We start from the raw sequence: 22,589 nt of genomic DNA on the forward strand, positions 1-22,589 counted from the left end.
TGGGTTTCCTCCCCTCTAAGCAGCTATGAAGGGGGCGTGACTCTGGGCAGATACCCTCCTGGAGGGTCATCTTGGGGGCACAGGAAGCAAGACCAGGCTGATGAGACATAAGCAAGAGGCTTTTGCATAGAACAGCATTTTGTTTTTCTTAAAGCAGCTCAGCAGAAGAGTGCTTGCCTAGCATATTTGAGGCTCTGGGTTCAATCCCAGCACTCGGAAGGAGAGGGTAAAAAAGCTTTCCTCCTCCCCCTTCCTCCAGTTTTAGCAGCTTGGGATGTTTTCCCCAGCAGAGGAAGGGGCAGAAGGGTCTGGGCTGTAAACTCCCGGCCTTCCCATCTCTTGCAGGGACAGGTGAGCTGGGTTCTGGGCCAGGGATAGGCAGCAATAAGGCTTGGCTGGTGTGAGAAGGCGGGGCGGCTGTGTCCTCAGAGCTCATTTCTCCACTCTGGCTCTACTTGTAAGGACAGGCCCTCTTGGCCCTCCCGCTCCTGGGGGAGATTCTGGCGACAGCGGGGCCCTAGGGAAAAAGGAGACATACTTGGTTATCCTGTCCTCTTCCCACATTCCACCTGCCTGGCCCACCGTGGCTCAACCATACCTGAGGTAGAGGGGCTGAGTTTGCTCAGACCTTGGAGCAAGTCCTGTCCCTGTTGCAGGTCCAGTTTGGCAGGAAAGGGGCATCCAGTATACCCCCCGTTTTCTTTACAGAACTCCAGGAATCTGTGGGGTACAGAACATTGGCAAACATGGGAAGCTGTGCTGAGCAGAGTCTGGAGGTATACACTCAGCACTGCTCCGTCTGAGGCAGAGTCCCTCCCCTTCACTATTAATACAGGGACTAAGGAGTAGTCAGCCAGTGCTTAGTAAGGATGCACCTGCCCTAGGCTGGGGCTCCTGGTCCCTAAGAGCAATTATGGGGGTTGGGAAAGCTTACGTTTTCCAGTCCGGGTCATGGCCTAGGAGGAGGGGGTTGCCCACTACGATGAGCAAAGCCTTGGCCCGGGTGACAGCAACATTGAACCTCTGGAAGGAAGAAGCGGTGATGTCATAGAAGGGACAGGCCTTGTAGCAGGATCCTCACCACCCACGAGCCTGCAAACCTTGGGGTTCTTAAGGAAACCGAGGTTAAAGTCTAGATCCAGCTGTACAAAGCTCTGGCTGCTTCGGACCGTAGAGATGAGGATGACGCTGCGTTCTTGCCCTTGGAATTCTTCCACAGAGCCCACCTAGAGTGCAGAGGCAGGGCCTTAGATCAGGTAGGCCTAAGAGGCATCACGGCAACAGACCTGCTCTAGGGGACAAAGCGCCAGGGAGGTGCGGACGAGTCCCTGGGTACTTGGGACTGAGTAAGATGGCAGAGCCTGGAAGAGGACAGGAGGCCTGCTGTAGAGGTCTGAAGGACAGAGCCAGTTATAGGGCGGGAGGGGGGGTTGTTTGGAAACGGCTCAAAGCAAAGCAAGTGGTATTGCAAAGAATGAACCGAGCAAAGTTCTCATCCCTGGAGATAGCCACCAATTTGTTCAGAATTTCCGAGGGAGAGGACTGTAAATCATAGAGCAGTACTTTTCCAAATCTGGCTCCACACATCAGAATCACCTGTGGATCTTTAAAAAAAAAAAAAAAAAACAATAACAACAAAACCCCACCCATAGTGCCCTGGCTCTGCCTCCAGACAGCTATACTAATTATCTGGGTGGGACCCCGGAAGTAACTTCTCTAAATGATTTTAATCTGAATAGATGTCGGGCTTCTTCTGTGGAACAGAACAGTTAAAGTCTGGTGCGGGGCTAGGAGATGTTATCACATGACAGGTGGGGTTGGTCTAGGGAGTTTGGACTTTATCCTTGGTCCAGAGGCCACTCGGCCTACTAAAGATAAGACAGACAGGGGCTAGTAAACAGGCAGGCTGCCAGGTTCCGCCTAGAACCACCTGCAGGGAACCACCTGTTTCCATTTTGAGACAAAAGGATGGGAGAGGACCTTACGCAGGCCAAGATAAGGGGCTCAAGAGGGAGTTAATGTTACCTTCAAGTCTTTGATGTCATCCAGCCCTCGAAGTTCCCGGTCAAGTTTTGTGATGCAGTAACGGATTTTTTCTACCTGGAGGGAGGGATAGGTGCCCTTCTCTCATGCCATCACCCTCACAACAAGAGGGAGACAGAGGCAGGCAGCTGGCCAGGGTGCTGGCGGGCAAAGAGGGAAGTCCTAGCCTTGGATTGAGGGCTGACCTGCTTCCGATACGGGGAGATGACGCCCACACTTCGGGGGCTCAGGCGGGCTTTACCCTTCTTGGAGGAAGGGGCGAGGAGCTGTCTAAGGTATGATGTCACGGTAGCAGCCTCTTCAGGGTTGAAGAAGGATGGGCTATTGCCCTCTCTCTCGTCTTTGCCCATTACGCCATGGAAGATGATGGGGAAGCCCTGGACAGCATGAAATGAGAGGAAACCTTCAGGCTCATCTCCCTGCCTCCCACCCTCCAACCCAACTAGGGAATCAGGGGTTACAGGGCATAAGAACAGAGGGAGGGCTCTGTGCCTTCGGGAGGAAGCCCTGCCTGGCTAGGCCTCACCTGCTGAGGCAGCCCCTCCCAGCGGCAGAACCGTTCTCGATCCACCACATCTGCACAGGCCTGCAGCTCCCCATCATAGTAGAGCCGGTTAGGAATGTCCAGGATAGTGGGATGAGACCTAGGAGGCAGGAGGAGCAAGAGCAAGATCAAAGACCTCTTAGGGAGGGAGCTCTGCTTCAAGTGCTCCCCACCCCAGCCTCTGGCCACCCAGTGTCTGCTGCCAAATCACAGAAAGCCAAGCCAAATGTGGCTCTGTAATAAGCAGTCAGGCTAGGGCTCTCACCGGCTAAGTTCCTTTTTAAAAAAAATAAAAAAAATAAAAAATAAAAACAAGAAATTAGGACTCACTCTCAGGTTTAAGTGTACCGAGTATCATCTATTATCCCCGCTATTTAACTACATCACACCCCAAAACTATTAAGCATGGGCACAAAAAGCACCTACAGAACTTTTACAATTATCACTGAGTGGTGTGGGTAGTCATGCAATGCCATGGGTGTGGAGGTCAGAGGACAACCTTGCGGAGTCAGTTCTCTCCTTCCATGTAGGTTCACCGGTTTGGGAAATCCAACTTGGCTTGCTAGGTATGTATAGCTGTTCTTTTACCCACCCATCTCAACCCTGCCTTTTTGAGACAACATCTTACTGTGTAGCCAAGTCTTAGCCTTAAACCATCTCACTCAACCTCCAAATGCTGGGATTTCCAGGCATGTGCAGCCATGGTCTATAGCTCACCTAAGTACTGATGTCTAAACTCTCTTACTAGAAGTACAGAAGATGGTGAGGGTGGTGTGCACCTACAATCCTAGCTATTCAGGGGGCTAAGGCAGGATTGCTTGAGCCAAGAGGTAAGATCAGCATAGGCAATACAGAGCCTATCTCAAAGGGAAGAGGAGAGTTGGGGGCCTACAATCAGCACATCAGATACTTTGAAGCAATGTGCAAGGTTGGGCTCAAGTCCTAGCACCAACCAAAATATAAAAGTCACAAGTATAAAGGTCTCAGCTGCATATGTAATTCAACCAACCACACTTTTAAGGAAAGCTATATGCTCCCTGCCTTTCTTATTTCTTGTTGGATTGCAAAGAAACTTAGATTCGTCCACTTTCTGGTCTGACGACCTTCAATGTGCAGATAAACCATTAGTTCAAAAACCTGGTAAGTCCCAAGACAAGCAGCTATAAAGGGGGTTACAAAGAGAACCCCCTCTTCCAGCTAACAGGCACCGTTAAAAGGAGCAGCAGGAGGGGACAGTGACACCTGTAGTTGCGGAGCAGCTTGGTGATGAACTGGGGGTCATAGCCATTGGGGCCCTTCTTATACAAGGAGTTGTAGGTGAGCAGGCGCTCGAGCAGAGAGTAGCTGAGTCCATGCTTCTGGGCTAGTGGGGACCGAAGCACAGGCCCCAGCTGCCGAGGGTCTCCTGCCAGCACCAGCTGCCCTCCAGGATTGCCTGTCTCCTTGACGTCCATCAGTCCTGGGAGGCAGGGGGAGAAAGGTTAAATGGTGGGATTGCCGGATCGGTGTGGGGTGCTATACCTGTAACCCATCCTGAGCCCCCTCACCTGCTATGGCCACCAGACTCTCAGGCTCCATGCAGTGGCCAGCCTCATCGATGAAGATGTGTGTGAAGTGATCGATGGGAAACTGGGCTGACACCAACCTGTGAGTGTCAGGCCAAGCAGGGGGTCATTCTCAGGCACCCAACTACCAAACCTGAGCTCTGGCCCTACAGTTCACCCTGCCTCTCTCCCTAGCCCTACACCCCATTACTTTTCCTAGCACTTAAGACACAAATCCTATACACCCCTTACCTGCTGGCAGTGATGAGGGTGGTAATTAAGACCCTATATTGCTGCAGATGCTTCTTGGAAGGATACACATATTCTCCCTTCTTAGGATCCCAGTTACAGCAGGTCTATGGGTTACAAAAGTATCAGAAATCAGCCTGGTTCTTCCCTTTCTCATGCCTCCCCTTGACTCTGGACCACTTATTTACCTGCCTCCCTCCTTTTGCAGATGAGGAAACTGAAGTCCCCAGAGGGGTCCCGACCCACCCAAAGTCACACAGCAAGTCTTCAAGTGCTCTGAGAACCTCCCAGGCATCCATTGTCCCTTGGCCCTCTGTACTTCCTTACATACCTTAATGTCCTCAGGTACCATTCGGATGTCCCTGCTCGGGGCTAGGAGACGGTAGATGGAGCTGGGCAGGTGGACCCGGAGCCGCTGACAGAGGAGGTCAGCCCCTGAGTTGGATGGAGTGCAGGCCAGGATGTGCGCTTTGGGCAAGTGCTTCACTACCTGAGACAAAAAGATAGTCTGGGCAAACGTGTTCTATAGCAGAGGACTCAGACTGCCTCCAGACACCTGCCAGTCCTGATGACACCCTGGTGCTGGTGATCAGTAAATTCAGTCTGCATATTTACACACCAACACTCAACAGTTATAATGACTCTAACTCCCTACCTCCTCTTTGGGTGACTGTTGAAGTGTAGGAACATTCAGGTGACTGGAGACAATACAATTGCAGACACATGCTGGGGCTGCCTGAATCAGTAGTATAGGCCTTGGGATTATGCCTCAGCCTCACCTGCTTGATGGCCTCCACTAATGTGACAGTCTTGCCGGTACCTGGAGGCCCAAAGATGATGTAGGGGGCAGGCCGGGTGGTGCCCCTCACAATGTGTTTCATGGCCTGCAGCTGCTCAGGGTTCGACTCCAGACTCCGATCATAGAGCCTGGCAGACAGAGGGTCTAGGTATAGGAACTTGAAGTCCCAAGGGGCTTCTGGGACTCCATTCCCAATATCCACACCCCAAGTAGTCCCAGGGCCCCTGCCCACAGTCTCACTTGAACTTCACATCTGAGGGTAGCAGCGAGACCCCACGGGAGGCCACAGGAAAAAGCATGGGCCATAGCACCCAGCGCCCCGTCAACTCTAGGGCCCGGTGCTGGACCCGAAGGGGCTGGCGGTTGAAGGTAAAGTTCACCTTGAAGGTCAGCCCATCCACAAATCGGCTCAGGAGGCTTTGGGCAAAGAATTAAGTCAGAGAGTTGTAGTTAGGTGGAGTGGGTAGTAGAAAGTCAGGACCCTCTCTACCTCCCACCTTTCCACTCCTCCCTTTTTCCAAAAGGTCCTTACAAAGTTTTCTGGGAGAGGAAGCCGTTCACACAGCTTGTGAACCCTGTGCCCAGGGTCCTAGTACTCTAGAAAGCAAGACCTAAGTCCAGGACTTAGACGCCTGAAGGTTGGCTTGGTGATTTGCACAACACTCACCTTGGAGAAAAGCTCAGCTTGACACGATCCAGTTCCACCTTGTGCACAAAACCCTTGTAGGTGACAGGGTCCTCCTGGTGTGTCTCAGAGGATAAAAGGGCAAAAAGGTGGTCGCCCCGTAGCACTGAGGGACGGCTCTCTGCCACACCAGGAACCTGCAGGTTACAAATAAAAGCAAGTTTTTCCACCCAATGGGTGACCACTGGAGGGCCTCAGCCCCAGGCTCTGGCCTCAGAGCCCCAACTTTCCTCTCCTACAAGGCAGAGTAAGAATCTGGGATAGGACCACAGGCTGCTAGAGGAATCTACACTAGGAATCCAAGAACCCCAGGGTAGGATTTTAAGATGCTGCCATGTCCCCGGTCCAGCTAGCTGCTTCTTGGCCAGTTCAATTCCAGTTTTGCCTTTAGTACCTTGGTGCAGACTCTTTGGAATAACCTTTTCCTCATCATCTTAGCTGTCTCCCTTCCCCCCTGCACCTCTGTACATTAATCCATTCTCATGAGCAGGTCTGAGCTTGTGTGTATATATTCAAAATGTGAGGGCTGATGAGATGGATTAGTGGGTAAGGGTGCCTGCTGCTAAGCTTGACAACGCGAGTTCGATCCCTGGGACCTACATGGTGGAAAGAGAAAATGGACCTCTGTAAACTGTCCTTTGATCTCCACATGTGTGCTATGTATGTTGTACACACACCACACACACACACACACACACTATATATATATATATATATATATATATATATATATATATATATATACACACACACACACACACACACACACTACACACACACACACACACACACACACACATAACCAAATGTGAACATTTGAAATGGGTCTCAGAATTATCAAATAAATCTGGGAAGACAAAGGACTCATCAATGTTACACAGCTGGTAGAAAAAATCTAGATTATAACATTCTACTACCCATATGAACTGGGTATGGTGGGCCATACCTATAAACACAGCACTGGATGGTAGACAAAGGAGAACTAGCCTGGGCTACATGGGACCCTGACTAAAATAAAGTGGAAAGAAAACACACTGCCCTGTTCTGGCATGTTTTGGGGGACAGGAATCTTACCCTGCTCTTTGCCCATATGCCCCTGAAATAGGAGCCATTTTTGAATGTTTGCCGGCTGTCCTGTTTACCCCTTTACACCCTTCTAGCCGACTGACATGGGCCCACCCTCCCCACAGCAGGTCTGAGCCCTAACCTCCAGTGTGAGCAGCCTGGGATTCTGGTCCACAGGGTCCCAGGTCATGGGTACCGACTCCAGGTCATAGTGCCGGATGTCATGCTCCATCTGCAGCTCTTCCAGGTGCAGCAGCAGTCGGAGCTTCACCTCATAGTTCCTGGACTTCAGGGTTGTCTCCAACTGGGCCCTGGTAAGGATGGTTGCGTTGCAGCAGGATCATGGTGGGTCAGACAATCGCCCCGCTCTGGGGTTCTACCCTTTCATTCGTATCCACACTGAACATGCTGAGGGTGCCAAGGACTATTCAAGGTGAACCCGTAAGTGAGCAGACAGGAAGAAAGCAGCAGAAAGAGAAAGACAAGGGAGTATCACCCAAGTGCTGGTACTTACTTGATCTCAGCAACCTCCTTTGGGGAAGTGAAGATACTTGGTCCCTGAAGAAGGGTAGGGAGCAGTTGTCGGAGGCGGATGGGTGGGTAATAGGTCCCCAGGGCCAAACTTAACTCTAGTTCATAACCCTTGGCTCTGTGGAAGGAAAGAAAGCATGTCCTAAGCACAGAAACCCCTCATCTTCAAAGAGGCTAGAAATGTCCCCATGGAGCCTGCAGGGAACATTCCTACCATGACGTTTGTGGTCTGGTCAGGAGCTTTCTATGGAGGCAGTGTGGTGGCAAAGGACGGCACCCGGCAGTGGAAAATACAAAAGGTTTATGCATTGGGGGCCAGCCTGGGCTACACAGCCTGACTCTCAAAAAATATACAGATATAAGCAGTGGTGGAGTCACAGGCATGCATTCATGGTCTTTTGAGTGACTGTGGTGTTGGGATAGAATCCAGGGTCTCACACACGCCATATGTAAATTTGTTTATACAGATATATCATTAACAAAAGGAACATATAACTATAAAGACCCAATTACACGGTTTTCATTTTTTACTCACCATTTTAAAACGTCTATCCTTCTATGAATTTGTATGAACAGTGCCAGAGCCTCTACACTCAGTGTGGACATTTAAGGCTCTTGTACTATCCCGGGATCGGCTACTCCCATGCAGCTTGCTCCTCTGCTATGGAAGGGATGTACCCAGCGGAAGGAAGGAGTACCCTGCAGATGGGGAAGGGGGCTCTGTCTTCCCAAGTGCCCATGTAGTCATTATCTAGTTACCGGTCAGGCCGCTCTCCTTCCTCTATCCGGTTGGTTGAGACAGGGTTTCCAGTGAGCCGAGGGGGGCGTTTGAAGGGTGTTGTGGGTTTCAACTGTGCAGCCAGGGGGCTGTGGGCGACAGCAGCCAGGAAGCGGGCAATGTAGAAAGTTTCTGCTCCTTCTGATCCTGACTCCCCCGGTCCCAGCAATTCCCAGAGGACGGTGGCTGGGAAGTAACCCACAATGCTGGTCTTACAGTAGACATGGAGTTCATAGCTTTCACCTGGGAAGAGGTAGCTGAGTGAGGCATCGAACCAACCCAGCACCCCCATCACAAGGAAGGAGTCAACCAGACAGAGACCCCTGAGGCCTACTGCACCGCAGAGGAGCACTCACCCGGGCCCAGTGGGCAGGGCAGGTCCTGCTCTCCATGGTAGAAGACAAACTGGGGTGTCCAGCACAGTGGGAACAGATGAGTGAGGGTGACGGGCTTGGTTCCTCCGTTCCGAAGCCGTAGGGTTAGTACCTCCTTTCGGTTCAGATCCAGGCGGATAAGGAGCTGCCCATCTCGGGCTTCATGGGGTCCCTGGACCTCCACGTCTACACCATGCTTTCCATGAAGATACTCAGCCCTGGGGAGAGTGGGAGTCGGGGGTGGGGTGGGGAGGGAGGACTTTGAACTGGAATTGCCCTGGTAAAGGTTTTAGGGTTAGGAACTTGGTTGGTGGTGTCAGATGTGCTGGGAACCACCTCTACTGTGGTTCCTTGCCTCTACTCCTCCCTTGAGGGGATTTGGATTCACCCTAGCCCGAGGAAACCCTCCCAGCCCACTCACAGGGCATACACTCACACACCTGTCGTGAAAGATCCTGGCCAACAGTGATCTGTGCTGTTTGCTGATGTTTGACCCTGGCTTTATTCGCCTCTTTTCTGGTAACTGCACATCTGCCCAGCGGTCGAGTTTGAAGAACCTGACCCGAGTCTTGGTGACGAAGGCCAGATTTGCAATCTTCATTCCATACAGCATGGAGGAGAAGCCAGGGGCAGGGGTCCCATAGCTGCCAGAAGCAGAGGATACTGGGAAGTGAGGGAAGGCAGGGTGGCTCTGGAGAGTGCTGGGGAAGTCCCGAGGGCTGCTTTGTGCAGGGACACAACAGCCCTGCTTTGGCAGGATGGGACTCAGAGGCAGACTCCGGCTAGGGATGGTAGGAATTTTTAACAACTTAAAGCAAGGCATTGGGGCTTTCCTACACAAAATAATTGGCTTAAATAGCACTGTGAAGAAAAGCCTAATATTGGGCTGTTGGCTGGGAAGACTGAGGGAAGACAGAGAGAAAATGGGAAACTATTTTGGGGACATTAAAAAAAAAGTGTAGTGAAAAGAGCTAAGGCTCAGGGGAAGCTGAAAAAGACGGTTCATAGGAATGGGCAGGGCCCAGACTGTGGGGAGGGCTGAGAAAGGGGGGCAGAGAGAGCAGAGATGTCCAGAGTGTGAGCAAGGTAGCGGATCGGACAGCAGTTTCCACCGGAAGTCAAAGGGTGCAGGTGGAACCCAAGCAGGAAGGGGAAGGATCCTTCTCCCGAGATCAAATAGCCTGGCTTTGTGCCTAGAGAGGTGAAGACAGGAAAAGTGGTCAGCAGGACGCCTCGAGGCTCAGCACCTGGCGTTCAGTGTAATCCACTCCACACACTTACGGAGGCGTGTTAGGTGCCAGGCACTGCACTTGCTGCAGGGTGGTTCCAAGCTACCAGACCTACATCTAGGCCTGGAGGTACACTCAGGCATGGTGATGGTGCCCACTTCCTGAGACTGCCCGAAGCAGCTCACTGGCCCAAGCCAGGGAGGGCAATAAGGACTGTCTGGGGCAGGGGAAGGCCTCTGAGGAATGAGTAGGCATCACTTGGGCAAAGGCAGCACAAGTCGAGCAAACTGATGGGTGAGCACAGTGGGGCTGTGCATCTCAGCTGCTTCAGCTGGGCCACCCCACCCACTTTGCTTTCTTGAACTATTGAGATCCATGGAGCTCAGAGCTAAGAGTGCTATCTAGCATTTGTGAGGTTTGAGGTTCAATCCTTAGCACGGAAAAACAAAGAAACAAAAATACCACCCAACCCAAACCAACCCCTACTCTCTACCCCCTGCCCCTCCAAAAAAGACAAAGTAAGATGGGGATTGAAGACCTGCCTTAAAGGGTCAGCACAAGGCTCACTTTGAGGTATGGACATTGCAGGAAACCATTTAGTCCAGTGCTTGGCACAAAGCAGACCTCAGTAAGGGAGAGTGATGGTTAGTGCCACATACAGTTGGTTTGTACTACAGTGAAATGTTCAAAGAAAGGGGTGACAGGAGGTGGCAGAGATGGGCAGAGCCAGATCATTTTTCATGGCAGGCCAAAGAGCCTGAACTTGACCTTCAGCAGCCCTTCACTTCCTTTTTTGGCCCAGGAGACTGAGGATGGTCCCAAACATATGACATATTTGATGAACAAAGTCAAGATCTGGAGGAGTGATAACCTCCCCCAGTGCTTTTTGGGACTGTTGGGTTGTTACAGCCTATCCTAGCAACTGTGTGTGTGGTGATCCTTAGTAACCCATTACTGGGGTTAAATCAGCCTGGTCACTTGTAAGAGCACATGGTAAGGTCCTGTGGTTCAGAACATCTCCTTGTGTCCCATACCTGTTTCTCTGCCTCTCTCCTTCATCCCCAGAAAGGAGAGCAGTAAGATTCACAACACTGAAGAGGCTATGATTTCTTTTAAAAGGATAGTAAGTCATTTGAAAGCATGGGGAGAAATGCTTGGTCAACATTAGCTGCTATTGTTAGTGTTTGTATTAGTAGAAAGAGGCGAGGAGCAGTAACAACTTACTTTCAGCCCTTGTCAGAGGCTACCCTGTGGTTACAGAACCACTGCAGCTGGTGGGTTTTAAGCAGGGGAGTGGCAAGATCATATGTGCGTTTCAGATCACTCTGTCACCAGGATTGGATGGATATGCTGGAGGCAAGACTGTAGGCAGGGAGACCAGTTAGAAGAAAGCCACAGTATCTGATTAAAAGATACCAAAGGCCTGAATAAGGCAGGGATGGAGACAGAGGAGGGGGCAGATATGGTCATATGCAGAATGCAAATGAGCAGAATGTGGTGGCTGACAGGAGGGAGAACAGAGAGTGGAAAGAGGGAGGCATCTAGAATACCCAAGTCAAAGGCTTTGGTTCTGGGACTGTTGCCGAGGAAGGAGAAAGGTAGGTAGCCAGGTGGCCCATCACATTTTCACTGGACACACTGGGTTTGAGATGCCTGCGGTCCAAAGGCAGCTCTGGTTATGTGCGGCTCACACCAAAGTCAAGGTCAGAACCTAGTAATACTAGGGAGTCCCGTGAGAGTAGTTACAAACCAAGGACTCATGCATGGGGCCTCCCCTGAGAGCCTTCGTAGTCTTCAAACAGCCAAGGCCAACACAGGCCAGGCAGGAAGGGAAGATAGAGAAGCCTCAAGAGGGAGAGGAATCAGAAGAGAGCCTGGTAGAACCAGGCATGGTAGCTCACACCCATAATCCCAACAGAGGCTGAAGACCACCCCAAATCTAAGGTTAGCCCAGTCTGTTTAATAGGTTGCAGACTATCCAGGGATACACTGTAAGATAACCTCAAAAACAAACTAGGCTGAGTGTTGTAGTACACACCTTTAACCCCAGCACTTGTGAGGCAGAGACATGCGGATCTCTGTTGAGTTCGAGGCCAGCCTGACCTACATAGTGAGTTCCAGGACAGCTAAAGCTACACATCAAAAACAAACAACAAAGACAACAGAAGGCTGGTGGGAACAGGTGAAAGTAAAAGCACTTGCTGCCTATTCTGACAACCTGGGTTTATCCCTCAGAGCTATGTGTAGCTGGTGGGAGGAAAGAGCTGACTCTCAGAAGCTGTCCTATGTCCTCTACACAAGTACACACTAAATAAATATAATTTAAAGAGGAAGGGAAACCGGACGTTGATATGGAGGGGTCCACAGTGAATGGAATGACAGGGAAGGACAGAAGATACGGTGCTATGTGCTATGTCTGTAAACCTACTCAGCGTAAGCATGCACGCATAAGGAGAAACAAAAGGTATTCATTAGAAGCGTTAGGACATTTAAGTGGGCTGAGCCAGCACTGAGCGTGCAGTGTGAAAGGCCTTCACGCCAAACTCCACATGCAAACAGGCATCCTTCTGTGACTAAGCTTTAAGGTGTCACCTTCCTCCTGAATAGAGGCAGGGAGTACCAGAGCTTTTAATTTAAATCCTCTCATGACAGAAGCAGGCTGCACACAGTTTTTAATGTTATAATAACCACACCCACAAAACAAACAAACAAATAACCTTGTACTTTTTTGTTTGTTTGTTTTCAGAGCTGAGGACCAAGCCCAGGGCTTCGAGCTTGCTAGGTAAGCCCTCTACCACTGAGCTAAATCCCCAACCCCAAAACCCTGTACTTTTAAACAAGTCACACTGTTGGAAGCAGACTTTCTGGGTGGGCCAAAGAGAACAAATAAACTTATACAACTTAGGTAAAAAGGCAATTTTCATTTGGAGAGCTGGCCTCCAACTCATGGTCCTACAGTTTCATCCTTCCAGATGCTGATTTATAGGTACACCACCACCACCCTCAGCACAGTAGAAGCCTCAAAAACTGCTTCCTAAACCAGCTGCACAAATTCATGCTCTCATTACTACAAGTTTCAGAATGATTTTCTTCCCCTAGTTCCTAATACAGGAAAAATTCAACCAATTACATTTTTTACATTGTTTTTTAAAAAATTATTTCGAGATTAGGTGTAGCTCAAAGTCCTGACCCTCCTGCCTCCACCAAACATGTGTCACATGCCTGGCTAGTTTAAAATTTTTTTTATAAAGGATCTTAGTTAAAATTTCATTTCCTTGGTCAGTCAGATAACTGACAGGGTATCACTATGTAGCTTGACTGGCCTTGAACTTGCACAGACTCTCAAGGGACAGGATTACATTGCACATGAACTTCAACCTAGCTTGTCTTTTGTATCGCTCTAACACCTGCCTGGTCATATCTGCTGTCATTTCTTTCTAGGCTGTTACTGTTGACTGTACGGCTGGCTTTGACTCTCACCAGCCTTGCCTTGTCAATCTCCGTTACCAAACACAGCTCCAACCACTAACATGTTGCACAAACCGTGCTAAGCCTTAGGTATGTCACACTAATTGTCCTTACAACGTGGCAAGTGCAGCAGCATCCCCTCTACCAGCACAGCACCCCTTTCCCGAGTACTTACTGGATGCTGTGCTAAGTACCCAGGTGTATGACTTGGCCATTTCTCACAGCCTTTTGTGACAGTAGCCAGTTCCACCCCACCCCCAGGAATTTCGGCCACTCCCATCCCTGCTCTTCAGCAGGTTTCCAAATGTATGCAGACTAACTACACTCAGTCTCCACCACCCATCCCTGCCGGTGGCCTGAGGTTTGTGGCTCTAATGACAGCTAAGGCAAAACAAAAAAAAAAAAAAAAAAAAAACAAAAAAAAAAAAACAAAAGTCAAAGTCAGCCTAACCTGGTATCATTTGGAAGTGATCTTAAGAAGCATCTAGTTTTACTAACTTGGGTTGCAGTTCTCATTAGTAGGTCAAAACCAGGCTTGATTTTATTTTATTTTTTAAAGGATTTTTGAGACAAAGCTAGCTATGAGCCTAGCTTTACACCTTTGTTCTTTCTGCATCTACCTCCCAACCACTGGAATTACTGACAGGAGCCACCATGCATGGCATACCAGAATTTTGAGAGCTGAGGCAGGAGGACTATTGCCAGCTGGAGCCGAACTTCCTTTACATGAACCTAGACAAACACACACAAAATGAACACTCAATAACAGTTCTTCGAGACAGGGTTTCTGTGCAACCCTGGCTATCCTGGAACTTGTGCTATAGACCAGGCTGGCCTTGAACTCAGAGATACCTCTGCCTCTACAGTGCTGGGATTAAAGGCCTATGCCACCACTGCCTGGAGTTTTTATTTATTTATTTATTTATTTTTGTCTTGTTTTTTTAAAGGCAGACAGTTTTTGTGAAGGCTGCATACAGAATTAGGACACCAAACCAACTTCCATGCAAGAAGCCAAGGGTATTTTCTTTCTTGGTTCAGTTTGCCTTTTTTTTTTTTTTTTTTAAATTTATTTTATTTACATTCCAAATATTGGCCCCCTTCCTGGTTTTCCCTCCCAAAGTTCTTCACCCCACTGCCCTTCCCCTATGCCTCTGAGAGGATGCGCTCACCCATATCGTATTTCTAAAATCTTTATTATTCGTGTGAACAGGTTGTGTTGTGCTGCATGTCTGCCTATGCACGGCTCGTGCTGTGCTTGGTGCCTGCAGGGACAGGAGAGGGCACCAAAAGGCTCTGGAACTGGAGATACAGATAGTTGTGAACTGCCCTCCGGGTTCTAGGAATTGAACAAAGGTCTTCTGTGAGAGCAACAAGTGCTCTTGATCCCTGAGCCATCTCTCCAGCCCCTGCCTTTGATGAACATAATTTGTTCCTTGAGGATTTCATACATGAATACAATATATTTTGATCACACCCCCCCCCACCCCACCTCCCTGAATTTTCTACCAGGACATCTTCCTCTCAAGTTCATGTCTTCTTTATTTTTCTTTAAACATTCACTTTTCTTTGTTGTATGTGCAGTGTGGCAGCAGGGGTGTTCGAGAGGACAACTCTTGGAGGTTGGTTCTCTCCTTCCACCAACTCTAGAATACTTACGGCAACTCTGGTTGTCAGGCTTGCAGTAAGTACACTTGTTAGCTGAGCCAGCTCCTCGGGCTGCTCCCTGTATAAAAGTCCCCTGTGGTACCATCCATTGGTACCTACCAGCTGCCATTGCCCCGAAGGATAAAAAACCTTTCCTTGTCCAGTAACCATCGACTTCCAATAAATCCTCGGCTAGGAGTGGGATTTATGAACTCCTTTCCCGCCAACACTCAACTTTTGTGAATATAACACAACCACTGTGAGCTCATGGGCTTGTGGTGTCCAGAAGACAGCGTTACACGGCACCCTTCCTATCTGCTCGCTCTTGTGCTTTTCTGACCCCCTTCTTTGATGTTCTCTAAGCATTGGGAGGCAGGTGCTTTTGATTTTTTGACACATGATCTTATACAGCCTAGGCTGGCTTAAAACCTGCTATAGGCCAGGAGCAACCTTAAACTCCTGATCATCCTGCCCCCTAACGCTCAAAAGCTGGTATTACAGGCATGTTCTACTAGGCTAGCCCTCCAATCTCCTATTTTGAAAGGAAGGCTTCCACCTATAATCACAGTAATACTCAAGAGGCTGAGGCAGCAGATTGAAGGCCAAGGCAAAAGAACTGTCTCAAAATTTAGGCCAATTTGGGTTACACAAGGAGTCCCAGGACAGCCTAGCAGGACCTTGTCTCACCATCCTACCCCACTGAAGGGGGGTGGGACTAACAAAGCAAAGCCATTTCCTCCCATCAAATGTGTTCATTTAATATAAAGTGCCTGTTCTTCCTTGGCAGGAAGGCCCCAAGAACTCCTAGCCCATTCTCTTGGAATTCAATTAGATTCTGCAAGCACTTACTGGGCATCTACTACACACAAACTCTAGGTTGAGGACTGAGAGCTTTGAGAACTTTCAAAGCAGGGGACTGGAATGTGTGGTGGGGAGGGCAGGAATGGAGTTCTAATGAGATGCACAGTTACCTCGTTGGAAATAGGCTACATCCAACATAGAAAGAGCAAGCTATGAGAACCTAGAGACAGAAGCAATTAATCATGGTTTGGGCTAAAGGCACATGGAGTAAAGCAGATGAGATGGCTGAAGGGGGAGTGGAGCTTTGCCACCAAACCTGATAACCCAAGTTCAATACACACAACACACACGCAGGCACACGGGCAAGCAGACAGCACTCTTCACTGAATAGGAGGGACTGAAGTTTTTCAGCATGTTGTAGAGTGTTCACCTAGCACACAAATAGCTCTGGTCGTACTGGAGACCAGAGAGCAGGAGCTCAGGACCACCAAGGTCAGTTAGGGATGCAAAAGACCCTATTACAAGGGGTGGAAAGACAGAAAACTATTCAAGTGGAAATCTGTCAATGGGTGGGAAGGCAGTTTGGGGGGGCTGTGTGATGACACCTACTACTTCTGCTTCTTAAAGCAACTCTGGGAACGTTCTACTCACCATGAGGTGCTCAGACCTCCAAGTCAGATATTCCTCATTTTTGTTGAACAGGTCTCATGACAGGATATAAACCCAACATCTAGGCTTTCTTCCCCCTCTGTGCACTAAAACTTTATCTGTCTTCCAAGGCCAAGGTTAGTCTCCCAGTTTTATTTGGGTAAAATACAAGTGCATACAGGCAACATTACATCAGGGCTACAGAAGCCGCTCAGTGGGTGAGTGTTTGCTTGCCTAGTAAGTGCAAGGCCCTGGGTTCAAGCTCCAACACTGCAAAATAAATTGAAAAAAAAAAAAAAGAAGCAAAGTCAACTGTGGTGGAGTGCCTGCAATTCTAGCACACAAGAGGTGGAAGAAGGAAAAAGGAAATCAGATGTTCAAGGTTAGCTTTGGCTACATAGTAATTTCAAGTCTAGCCTGGATTAAATAAATAAAAAAAAAGCATCTTATTTCTAGCATCAAAAGCAAAACAGAATCAAAGTGATGATGATTCAGTGCCTGGAGTTGGATTCTGGAGCTCAAGCATGTTCAAAAGCTCACAACAGCCTATAACTCCAGCTCTGGGGAAGTTGATGCCCTCTTTTGGCCTCTATGGGCACTTGAACATAAATAGTGCACACATGTACACATAAAAGTAAATCCCAAAAATACCCACTAGACCCCAACAACAACAACAAAAGATAAAAATCCAACAGCATAGCAGCCAGGTATAGTGGTTTAGGTCAAATCTGCTATCCCTGTACTTGGGAGTCAGAGGCAGGAGAACCACTTAAGTTTGAGGCCAGCCTGTGTGGTTATAAAGTTGACTAAAATAAATAATGATCCTGATAAGTTAACTTAGTGAGAAAGTTCCCCACTCTGATGATCAGATCAACTTCCTCACCCTCCTGTTTTTATACATAAACTTCTGGTCTGTTTATAGCAAGAAATGTTCTTGGTGTGTGATGTTTTCATTCAGTAAATAACATCCCGACGTCTGCTATGAATCCCTAGTAACCCGGTGTATGTGGAGTGTATTTGGAGTTAAGCTTTCTCTTTCCCCTACTTCCAAAGTACTGGACTTGTGTTCAGAGCCACACTGCACTTTGTGGACATAGGTAAACATGTGGGTGGAGACATGTTGACTATCCATCCCACGGTTTAAGTGCTCTTTATCTTCCTTCAACATTTTCCTTATTATCCCTAGCATTATTTCAGCCCGTGGTATGGCATACTATAGACCATGCTGTAATCATCGTACTGTTGTTCAGTGCATAGTTTTCATCTGTGTGTTTCCACAGTGCCAAGCACAATGCAGAACATAACATAGGACTTCGCCTCTTTTTCAGAAGCCATTCAACCATTTTTGTTCTTCTCAAGCCAGGTTCATGAATAATAGTAATATTCTGGTCAAGGCGGGCAATCTCTACCTTCTTTCTCCCGTAAGCTCAAACCACACTACCAGTATTAATTCTAAGACTCAACCCAAAACACATAACAGCAGCCATATCTCAGCCATACCAGCCATACTAGCATTTTGATCAGTTACAATGCAAATCTCTCAAAATCTGTTAAAGCCCAGTCCCATTCCCCTGTTTATTAGTGCACCTCTTCACACTCATTTCAGCTAAACTGCTTTTTTGCCTTCCATCTAAGGCAGCAGCCTGTTGATAGAGGTGTTTCTGAAGCACACGTCTATGGTTTGACAGAAGACTCTTTGATTTTTTACTTGGGTGGTAACAGGAAAAGGAAACCAAATCTCTTCAGCCATGGGGGAAAAGGGGCCTCCAGGAGGCTGTCCCTGGCCCTGGGTCTCCATGGAGAAGCCACAGGTGCTAATGGAGGTTTGACTGCCTACGCAGTTTGTGTTCTTTTCTCCCTGAAGCTCCCTGAGAGTCTCCCGCCTACCCTGGGCCTCTTCAGCTCTCCCGCAGCGTGGACCCTGCAGGCAGTCGTCCCTTAACAAGGGGGCGGGGATCCCCGCTTAGCCCGCGCCCGCAGCGCCTTCCCTGTGGGGCTCCCCTCCCCCACCACGGAGCCCGGGCCGCCGCTCGTGGGCACCGACCCCTCCCCGCCCGCCCGGCCGGCCGGGCTGTGCGGGGCGGGAGGGCTAGGGGTGGCGCTGGCTGGGCGTGGGCAGGCTTCGGAGGAGGTCTGCCAGGACCGGACCAGCCTGATCAGCCCGGGGCTGCATCCCCGTGCGCCCGCGGCGGGAAGGTGGCCCCACCTCCCGGGGCGCTGGCCCCGCGCCTTGGGGCCCGTGGTGGGCCGGCCCGTACCTGGGCTTGAAGTCGCGGTTGTAAATCGCCCGCAGCCGCTCGCGATCTGTCTCCAGGTCCAGTCCCCGTTCGGCCAGGAAACTCTCGAACCTCTGGCCGGTCTCCCGGAGCTTTCGGCAGCTGAACTTGCTGGGCATCGCGGCGGCGGCTGCGGCCCAGGCTGGAGGGTCCGTGGAAATGAAACTGAAAGTCGCCGCCGCGGTTTAGAGTTGGTTGGTCTGGGGTGAGGGTGCAAAGGGGAAAAGCCCCCTACCTCTGACGTATGCTCCAGCCAGCCACCTTCTCCCCGCCTGCCTCCCCTCCTCCGTCCTTCTCCTACCTGAGCCTTCCTTTCGGTCTCTTCGTCCTATCCCCTCCCCCTCTTCGCATTAACTCTTTCCTAAGGAGTCTGACCCCTCCCTCAGGGCCCTCCCCTTACCCCAAGCTCCCTCCCCTGGCTGCGAGCCATAATCCGAACGTGGCTATCGCCTGGGGCCCCCTAAACAGCCGGGAGCACCTTGGAGTCTCAGCTAGGGCTACTCCCACGCCCACTCTCCAGAGCCTCGGGACTTAGAAAAGCTGCAGAGCAAAGGGCAGGGCCCCGGACGTGGGTCGGCTGCAGCTGGACTGGGGCCGCTCGTCCAGCACCTCCCCCAGACTGCCAGGGACATAAACCAGTACGGAAGCGAGCGGCACGCCCCCTCCCCCATTTCCCTGCTCTGGCTTTCCGACACAGAGGAAGGCAGAAGTCAAAGTTAGGGGGTGGAGAGAGAGCAAGTGTTTCTAGATAAAGGGGTGTGTGTGGGAGATCGGGACAAGAGCTTCTGCCAAGACCCAGTCTTTACTTTTCTGGGCTACACAGGCTTAATATTTCAAGGTTGGGGATTCTTGCCCTTGAGCCATGTATTTGGGCACTTAGCTGTGTTGCTCTTCACTTCCTTATTAGCAGTAAGTCATGATTGCCCAGCCGTCAGAAAACATTAGCACCCCAAGAGCAAGGCACATTAGGCAATAAACGGTTAACAGCGACGACAACATCAGTATCAGGAAAAGAAATAGACCAATATGCTTAGACAAACTAATGGGTGGGGCTACCATAACAACAGATGTTAAACAAGCTGTCTGCACCTATTTATCCCTAGGAATGAAATAAAAAACAAACAACCCCAAAAGACAAAACAAAAACCCCAGGCACACACACACTCAATGTGCCAGAGTTCCACAGGTATCAAAGTTACTGTTGTTCTCCAAAGTGGTTCCTCACAGGCGGCCACAGTCTAACCCAGGGTAGGGAATACCCTGAAAAGGGTCAAGCTTCCTCTGGGTTAACTACCTACTCCTAAGAAGTGCCAGGAGTAACAGGCTTTAGCAACAGGAGATACCATGTGATCAGGAATCAAGACTACAGGGATAGGGGAAACGGAGCAAGGAACACTTTACATCCTAGAAAATGATTATGTGAACATGAGGAAAAAACTAGGAGTAGCCAGATGTTTACCACCTCCAGACCTCTCCATCCATTTATCTGATGAAGTCCCAGGGAAGAAAGATAACAGACTTCTAAAGATTGCTGTTGCTAATGGGGTATGGTGGCCCAAGCATGTAGTCCCACTTCTTGAGTCAGGACTGCTATGAGTTTGAGCCACTTTCGGTTACACAGTAGGATGTTCTCAAAAACAAAATTGCTGTTCTTCACCATTTCAAAATCCCACAAATATATGTGAGGAGCACAAATAGCTTAGTTAGGAATTCCTACACACCCAAGGCTACACCTGAAAACTAGAATCCACTGACAGAACTTACTCAAGATAACCAGACACGTGACTAGCTGGAGAACTCCAAGGTCCCTAACTGAGCTATTTCTATGTCTAAAAAGGCATTTTTAAAAATTGTGTTTATCACACTATCTCATGTTAACAATTCTCACAGCAAATCTGGCCACCGAGGACCTTGGCCCTTTCTTTGGTTCATCTCCTGAACATTCTCAAAACACAAATGGTTGTCTATCTGAAAATGTGGTTAAGTTCGGATGATGAGTGGCTTTGGCTACAATGGGACCTGTCAACCTATCTTCTGGGAGGCTCTGCTTTGAAAGTTTCTATTTTGATGCACAGTTCTAGATGTCTGGAATGGCTGACTCTCTCTCAAAATCAGCTCAGCAATTTCCTGGAGTTTTCATTACATCTTTTTCTTAAGAACTGGACTTCCAAGAAGCAAGGTTGACTGTAGGGAGTCTGATCAGCATCAGCCTAAAAGTTAATGTTAGCTAACTGTACATGAAATAAACTCCCCAGCCTCTCAAGGAGAACTTTTTTTCTCTTGGAGACAAGGTTTCTTTGTTTAAGAACTTTGGCTGTCCTGGCATTCAGTAAACCAGACTGGCCTGGAATTCAGGAGATCATCAGCCTGTCTCGGCCTCCGGAATCCTGGGACTAAAGGCGTACATCACCATACCCAGCTATTTTCTTAATGCTCTTTAAATCATCACTTGAATAGTCTCTAACCTTTATATTCAAACAAGACTATACTATCCAAAGGAATTAAAAACAATTCTGAAACTAAGTTACTAAAATTGGTGGGTCTACCACATACCAAGGGAAAAGCCATAGCAGGTACAGTTGGGTCTTCCTAAAAGAGCCTTTATTTGCAAACTTATCTCCTCATTAACATTTATTTGTAATCCAAGTCCAGCCCCAGGGCACTTTCAGCTTTTAAGGAACCCCCCCCCCCATCCAGGTCCCCAGTTTAGGCTGAGTGAGCACTGTGAGACTCTTCCTCTTTGCTTCAACTCTCATAAACAAGGGTTCTCATGACCTATTTAATACCATGGCTTTTGCCTTTTTGTTCTTTTTGGTGGTGATTTTACAGCTTTAAAATGGCTCCCATGGGTGGTGTGTTGAAATGTGGTCTAATAATACTCTTGAGTATAGAAAGCTTTACAGAGAAGGTTCTTGTTACATAGCTTCATTCATCCTAGCTAGAACAGGAGAAATGTTGAGACTGTCCCAAAACAGTAACATTTCATTGACTAATTCAAGTTCACAGTGACTTTATATATGCAACAGAATTATCCCATGGGCGAGTTACATATCTTTATGCATAATTTCTCCTCCCAGTGCCAGGACTTGGGAGCTGCAGTGAGTCTCCTGCCCTGGGACTGCATGTATGCACCATCACCAGCAGCTTTAGAATGTTTTTTTGATATCTTGGGTTTGAAGATTATATGAGGTATTTAATTGGTTTCTAGTCTCAGAACCAATGCACTTCTATTAGACATCGTTTGATTAAAGGAGAACTTATCTCAACCACTATAGGACCACCCAGTTTTATTCTGTATTTACTAACCTTTTCTTGCTTTTCACAGGGGATGGTGGCGAGGGGTGAGGGAAGTGTTGTTCAAAACTAAGAAGCTGGTCATGCACACCTTATCAATTTAAATGAGCCTAATCTGGGCTGGAGAGATGGCTCAGTGGTTAAGAGCACAGACTGCTCTTCCAGAGGTCCTGAGTTCAATTCCCAGCAACTACATAGTAGCTCACAACCATCTATAGTGAGATTTAGCGGCCTCTTTTGGTGTGTCTGTCTGAAGACAGTGACAATGTACCCACATACATAAAATAAATAAAATCTTAAAAAAACAAATAATTCCCAATCTGTCCAGGTCTCCACAGGCTGATTTCTACAGTACGGTAAAATAGACCCACTCTGCTGGGAAGTCAGACTTCTCTGAGGACCTGGTAAGGTGTCGACTTCTTGTTTATGCAAATAATCCAGAACTATACCTGTGTAGAGGTCAGAAGACAACTTTTAGAATTTGGTTCTTTTTTTCAGTCATGTGGGTCAAACTCAGGCCTATGAACTTGTTGGCAGGTACCCTGACCTGCTAAGCCATTTTGCCACCTTGCCAACTCCCAACCTAGAACTTGCGATTCATTGTTTTTTAGTCTTCT

At 48.8% G+C, this 22,589-nt stretch overlaps 1 protein-coding gene across 1 annotated transcript; it reads right to left on the reverse strand.

The window, feature by feature from the left end:
- Positions 1–930: 930 nt before the first annotated feature.
- On the reverse strand, positions 931–9,435 carry MOV10 (Mov10 RNA helicase; the record flags this gene model as incomplete). Its single annotated transcript, XM_080916008.1, has 17 exons — positions 931–1,023; positions 1,101–1,226; positions 2,026–2,100; positions 2,229–2,420; positions 2,570–2,687; positions 3,830–4,046; positions 4,135–4,232; positions 4,384–4,487; positions 4,712–4,870; positions 5,160–5,307; positions 5,420–5,596; positions 5,847–6,001; positions 7,072–7,240; positions 7,444–7,578; positions 8,220–8,424; positions 8,595–8,830; positions 9,053–9,435. 17 exons carry the CDS (start codon positions 9,433–9,435, stop codon positions 931–933), a joined length of 2,790 nt encoding a protein of 929 aa, XP_080772134.1.
- Between the last annotated feature and the right edge of the window lie 13,154 nt (positions 9,436–22,589).

This window comes from Micromys minutus, assembly GCF_963924665.1.
Source record: "Micromys minutus genome assembly, chromosome: 4".
NCBI classification, from domain to species: Eukaryota; Metazoa; Chordata; class Mammalia; order Rodentia; family Muridae; genus Micromys; species Micromys minutus.